This window comes from Dendrobium catenatum, unplaced genomic scaffold (genome assembly GCF_001605985.2).
Source record: "Dendrobium catenatum unplaced genomic scaffold, ASM160598v2 fragScaff_scaffold_1056, whole genome shotgun sequence".
In the NCBI taxonomy this organism is placed as follows: Eukaryota; Viridiplantae; Streptophyta; class Magnoliopsida; order Asparagales; family Orchidaceae; genus Dendrobium; species Dendrobium catenatum.
In genome coordinates, this window is record NW_021319518.1 from 6,296,911 (window position 1) to 6,303,540 (window position 6,630).

Genomic DNA, 6,630 nt, shown 5'->3' on the forward strand with positions numbered 1-6,630 from the left:
GTAGAATCAATTCCGACCGGTAAAATCTTCGTAGAAAATAGTCAAATCGTGTATAATAGTCATATCTATAACATACCAAAAGTTGTGCGATGAAAGTTGTGTCAAATCCAAATCAGGTCAAAAGTTCGACTACGAAAACACAAAACAATGCACAACTCGGTCAAAACTCAATATCTCTGAAAACAGAAATAGGATTCGGAGTCCTTACCACGAGATCTACACTTTCTCCAACAGCAGCGTCGGACGAAAAGCGCTCCGCGGCCTCCAAAACCAAGCTTTTCCTCTTTTCCCTTTCTCTTTCTCTCTCCTCAAATTAGATATTTTATTTTAAAATGATTTTCTCTCTCCTCAAAACGAGCTGATTTGCTTAAATCATAAAGCTGATCGGCCCGGACGATCAGACCAAAATCATCGGCCTGGACGGTTCCCAGAACTATTTTCAGGACGATATTTTGAACAGTACAGATCGGCCTGGACGATTTCAATATCGTCCCGGACGATCCTGGGAGGAAAATCCAAGTCAGAGAGGAACAGTAAGGGAACGAGGTCTCACATTTTTAGTTCAATAAATGAACTAAAAACAGCTCATAATGAGCTAACTTTTAGCTCAAAATATTAATGAGCTAGCAAGTCCAAGGGAAGTCAAAACCCAAAATTTAGGATTTAGTTTGACCCCCCTGCCTACATCAGAAACTAAAGAACACCTCTATCAAATCAATACATACTATTTTCAAGGACAATTTTATGAATTTATTGGAAACAAGGGAAACCTCGATTTCATTGAGTTTGGAATAGAGTTATTTGGCAATGCAATTTGTATACCCTAATAAAGCCTATAATAAAGAAGGCTATGTTTATCCCTTCATAAATAAAAATTACTTACCTCATAAAATTGAGTAACCAAATCTAACACCCCTTAATCGCAATACTTAACAATTTTTGCCGAATACTACACTGAAAGTCCTAATAACAAAAGTTCTAAATCAATACAACATCAAGTCTTTATCCCATTATGTGGAGTCGGCTACATGAATCCTTTCTCCATTGTGTCATGTTAAAAGTTAAATTCTCATTTAAATCTAATAAAGAAAGGTCATTTCTAATATTTTCTAGAAGTCTTTTTAGGTCTACCTTCACTCTTCTTAACATAAGTCAAATCTAATACATCTACTTTCCTAAACGGGTTATTGGAAGGCTGTCGTTTTATGTGACCAAACCATCTAAGACGATTCTCTCTAATCTTATCTTCTACTGGATCTACTCCAACATTTTCACATATAAGCTCATTTTGTATTATGTCTCCAAGAGTAAAGCCACTCATCCACCTACGCATCCTCATCTCTGCAACACTTAACTTAATATTATGCTTCTCTTTTGATGGCCAACATTATGCACCATAAAGCATTATAAGTCTAACCACCATCTTATAGAATTTTTCCTGAAGTTTGAGGGGGACTTTTCCATCACACAAGTCCGATGCATTCCTCCACTTCAACCATCCAACTTGAATACTACTAATTATCCCCATCTATTTCACCATCACTCTAAACAATAGACCCAAGATATCTAAAACGTGTACTCTAATTAATGACTTGATCACCCAAAATCACAATCTCCCCACTAGAACTATTATTACTAAAATTATATTCCATATCTTTAGTTTTAGATCTACTCAAATGAAAGCCTTTAAAGTCTAATGTTGACATCCATAATTCAAGTTTACCTTCAACTCCCTCTCTAGTCTTATCAACAAGAAGAATATCATCAGCAAAAAGCATACACCAGGGTACAACTTCTTGCAAATGTCTAGTGAGAACATCCATGACTAAAGCAAAAAGATATGTTCTTAAGGCTGATCCTCGATGTAATCCAATTGAAATAGGAAAATACTTGGTCAAACCCCCTTATGTCTGGACACAAGTAACAGCTCATGTATACATATCCTTGATGACTTGAATGTAAGCATTATTATCCTCTTTTTTTCTCGGACTCTCCATAAAAGTTCTAAATCAATAACTTAAATATAATATACAACTAAACGCATGATCTAACTGCATAAGCTATAGCTATTCAAGAATTAACTTAAAAAGGAATTTGAATCATCATTTGAAAGAAATCTAATAACTTTAACTTACCAATAAAATAGTGAATGGGAAATAAAAGTTCAAGTAGCAAAGAGATGGCTACGCAGAAGAATTGATGCCAAAGTTACGATAAGGAATGAAGGAGATATATATATATATATATATATATATATATATATATAATTTAATGAAGGAGAAATATATGACAATTGTAATGCGGTCGACCAAGTCGAGGAACCCTTTAAGGAAAATGTAAAAATGTTGTCGTAGTTGACTGAAACTTGAAATCAATGAAGAAAATAAATCAGGAAGAAGTGACGATGTTGTTAGGATAGTTTCAATTGTCAGGATAGAAAAAAAAAAAGAGGATATGGTGGTGTCTCTAAGGTTGTAAGATTTCATTGTCAAGGTCGGATGGCAGTTGGGGTCATGGTTTGGAGAAACAAGAGATGGAAGTGGGGTTGTGCTCTGCAGCTCATACAAACACGAATGATGGCGTTCATGTTGGATGTTGAAAGAGGGTGAAGGGCTCAAGGATCTACCCCTATAGTAGAAATGAGGGAGAGAGTTTCAATTGATGAAATCCTACACTAATCCTTCTTAAATGTTGCCTATATTCTGCTTAAAAAAGTATTTGGTTGGGTCAAGGTGAGGGAATATGGCCAATTAAGAACTCAGTTCACTATACTCTACCCTCCTTTTTAAATAGTTTGCCCCCCTAAAGTCATACCTTAGTTATTAAATTGTTGAGGATATTTCACAAGCATATTTTCTTTAATATATCATGTTGTTTCTAGTTCCGAATAATTCATAAAACATATCCTATTGAATGGAATATATTGACAATGATGCTTTCAAACTTCTCAATCCAAAATATGCTCTATTATCTTTTTATAGCTCATCTCCCTAAATAACTAGTAGCTTTTGCTGAATAATATCAGGGTCATCATACACATAATGCCATAATAAAGTGAGGTAAAAATATTTTATACTCTTACAAGTTCGTTGGAAGAGTGAATCAATATGAAACTCTATAACTCTCTTAGTCACCTAAAATGGACATGAATTAGGATTGTAGCTTTTTTACTTAAAATTTTTTTTGACTCTATACAGACATGAAACCTTGAGAACAATATATTCTCTCAAACTCGATCTTTTTATGCTTAGAGTTAAAATAACTCATTAGCAGTTACTCTAGTTATGCTAATAAAAACCCCACCATTTTAAATTTATTAGTACATTTGAACACGACATGCAATCAAGGCTTCCTTAATCTAACCCCTATTTCTTTTATTTCCATGACCTTTCTCTGTATTATTGGCGTATATTTCGATCATGCATGCTTAGATGATTTAAATCAATTTTTTTATCAATCATATCAACAAGAGTAACTATTGCCTGTCTCTCTGACGTAATTTTTTTATAATTTGACCGTGCTTCAATAGATGCTTCTCTTCAAGATTTCCCCGTCTTCTTTTAAGATGCTTAGCACATAAATGGCCTTCTTATTATTTTGTAGATTCCCCCAACCAGTGTGCCAGTCATCATCCGAGAGTATGAAAGAGATCAGTTAGTCTTCTAAAATACCATTTTTTGGCTGCAATTTTGGGCCTTGAGGTTTCAAATTTTCACTTTGGTCTCACGTTTTTCCTTGAATGAAATGAAACTCCACTTAATGCATTATTAGTCTTGCGTGACGCAAGATTAGGTTGATGGTATATTTTACATTTTTGCTTTGAAATACTGATCCACCATGCATGCTAAGGCTTTGTTTGGGACGGCTTTCTTTATGCTTCTTAAAACAATTTTTTAGTACAAAAATTTTTAATCTTGTACTAAAAAACTGTTTTAAGAAGCAGAAAAAAAGCAGTCCAAACGAAGCCTAAATATTCATAGTGGTTAAAATTTATGCTGACTTGACACCGTGAAGAGTGCTGTTGTTTGCCTCTCCGGGTACTTTAAGGAAAACTTTTTCTTGTAATGAAATGCTGAAATTTTTCTCCCTTGATCAGTATATTGTGAAAGAACTATTCATTCCAGTAAAGGTTGTCAACACTGCTTCCTTTTATCATATTGGATATGCTTGTGAATTTCATTGCTCGAGCATAAGTAATTGAACAGTGCTTGTACTTGGATACTCCAGATCTATGTTAAATTTAATATTCACATTCTAACCTACTTGCAGAATTTACCGTGTAATGCCAGTGGTTACTTCCATGCTAACGGGCTATTTTGTTCAGTGTTGTTTGGAGGTTAGTAGTATCTGTCAAGTATTGTGTTTAGTTCAGTGCTATTTTATTTAAGGATAGTAGTATTTTCAGTATTGTGAAGTGTTAAAATATTTAGATGTTGAGCATCTCTAGATGTCTGCAATTTTGACTGAGATTTAAATGTCATTGAATTAGAGCATAACAGTCATTTATAAATTTATTATGTCAACAAATAAAACAACTGCCATCTCTTAGTAAAATGAATATTTCTTACGAATGATATAACATTAGAGAAAAAGGTTAAAATGATCCATGGATTTTTTTTTATGAGGTCATTTAGGCTTCGTTTGGGATAGCTTTCTTACTGTTTCTTAAAGCTGCTTTCTAGCATAAAAATTTTGATTTTTTACTTTAAAACTGCTTTAAGTAGTAGGAAAGTAATCCCAAGCAAAATCTTAATCTTAAATTATAAATGCATTCAATTTAGTTAACTTCTCTAATATGAAGTAAAGTAATTCATTTGTTGGATTATTTTGAATCAGATTTAAAGAGTTATGAGTCGAGGAATTAAATTAGGCACAGAAGATAATCTAAGATAAAAATTAGTTGAGAAATCTTTCTAACCTTCTTCTCTATAACATTGAGATGTTAGTGAACCAAATAACATCTAAATTCAAATGAAATGATGTAACATTAAGATGCCAATACACTACGGCCCTAAGTTCACAATATACACAAAATACAAAATTAATGACAAGCAATGTGTTTGGTCTCCCCTGCAACTTCCCAGGGTTAGAGCATTCAATATCCGTGTACCAGGTGTATGAAAGTAAATGATGTGGACCCGTGTGTCATTTGATCCTAGTAAAATCTTTCCTTTACTTCTGTTCGGTGTTACATCAATGTATGTTACTACTGCTTGCACATTCACCTGTGTGCAAATGTTGAGAGGGAAAACGAGCATTTTATAAATTCTGAACGGGGTAAAAATAGGGAGATTGGGTAAGATTAAGCTGCCAGACCGAGAGTACTTCATATTCTTTAACATCTTTGTCTCCTACCTCATTGAATCTCTGAGTTTCTGAGCCATGGTGGGTATGGACCACCTTAAAATAGCCATTGGAGGCTCAAAACTCATAAAAATCAGTCCAGAGACAGTGCATTACATTAAACAACAGTGACAAAATATCACCATAAAAGCAGCTCTCGATAAGGCCGCTGATTTTGGAAAAATTATTGCGTCCTCCCACCTGACGTAGAGATGCGTCCTCCCAGAACTAAAATCGCACTAAAAAACGAGAAATACCAAGCAAATACCGAGCAATACCAAACAATAACGAGGAATATCATCATGTGAAGACCAATACCGAGTTATACCGAGCTATACCGAACAATACCGAGCAATACAAAAAAATACCTAGTTTTTCCTAGAGAAAACTCGGTATGTGCTCGGTATTGCTCGGTATAACTCGGTATTGGTCTTCACATGATGATATTCCTCGTTATTACCAAATAATACCTAGCAATACCAAGCAAAAACCGAGTTTTTAGGCGGTGGGAGGACGCATCTCTACGTCAGGTGGGAGGATGCAATAATTTTTCCTAATTTTGGCCGTTCTAAACAATTTTATGTGGTCATCTTAAGCCTATGTGCTTTTCTCATCAGTAATCATGCTTTTCATGCACATGAACCAGTGTTCTAGGTCTCATATTTAGGTTTCTGTTTGGGATAGTTTTTTATCTGTTTATTAAAGTAGTTTTTTAATATAAATATTTTTGTACTAAAAAGCTTTTTTAGAAGCAGTAATAAAGCCATCTCAAATGAAAACTTAGGCTTCGTTTGGGACGGCTTTTTTACTACTTCTTAAAGTAATTTTCTAATAAAAATTTTGATTTTTTTTATTGAAAAGATGCTTTAAGAAGCAGTAAAATAACTGTCTCAAACGAAACCTTAATATGCTCGATAGTCAATTTGTAGATTTTTTACCTGCTCTTACAACTTAGCCAGCTTGGAAATTTGCTGGACGTTGTATATCACGTGAAAAATCAAGTTGATGGTCAGCCATTTTTTGCTTGATTAATTTCTTATGTGAAAGTACATTAAGTACAATTAGTAAAACTTTATTTTTTGAGTATTATTTGGATTATGCATCTTCTCTGAGCAATGCTTAATAAAGCTGTTATTGTGAGAGCTTAACTATTTGTATAAACGACTATGCCCCGGGGCACGAATTTTTATTGCGTCCTTCCACCTGACGTAGAGATACATCCTCCCAGAGCTAAATTCGCACTAAAAAAAGAGAAATACCGAGCAAATACCGAGCAATACCAAACAA

At 34.2% G+C, this 6,630-nt stretch overlaps 1 protein-coding gene across 1 annotated transcript in view; it reads left to right on the forward strand.

Moving 5' to 3' along the window:
* The window catches only part of LOC110103390 (translation initiation factor eIF-2B subunit delta-like), a 36,176-nt gene extending 31,918 nt beyond the window's left edge, over positions 1-4,258 (forward strand). The window contains exon 7 of the mRNA XM_020832082.2: positions 3,604-4,258. Within this exon, the coding sequence (XP_020687741.1) occupies positions 3,604-3,666 (63 nt within the window). The 3' untranslated portion in view covers positions 3,667-4,258. The remainder of the gene's footprint in view (positions 1-3,603) is intronic.
* Positions 4,259-6,630: the final 2,372 nt, after the last annotated feature.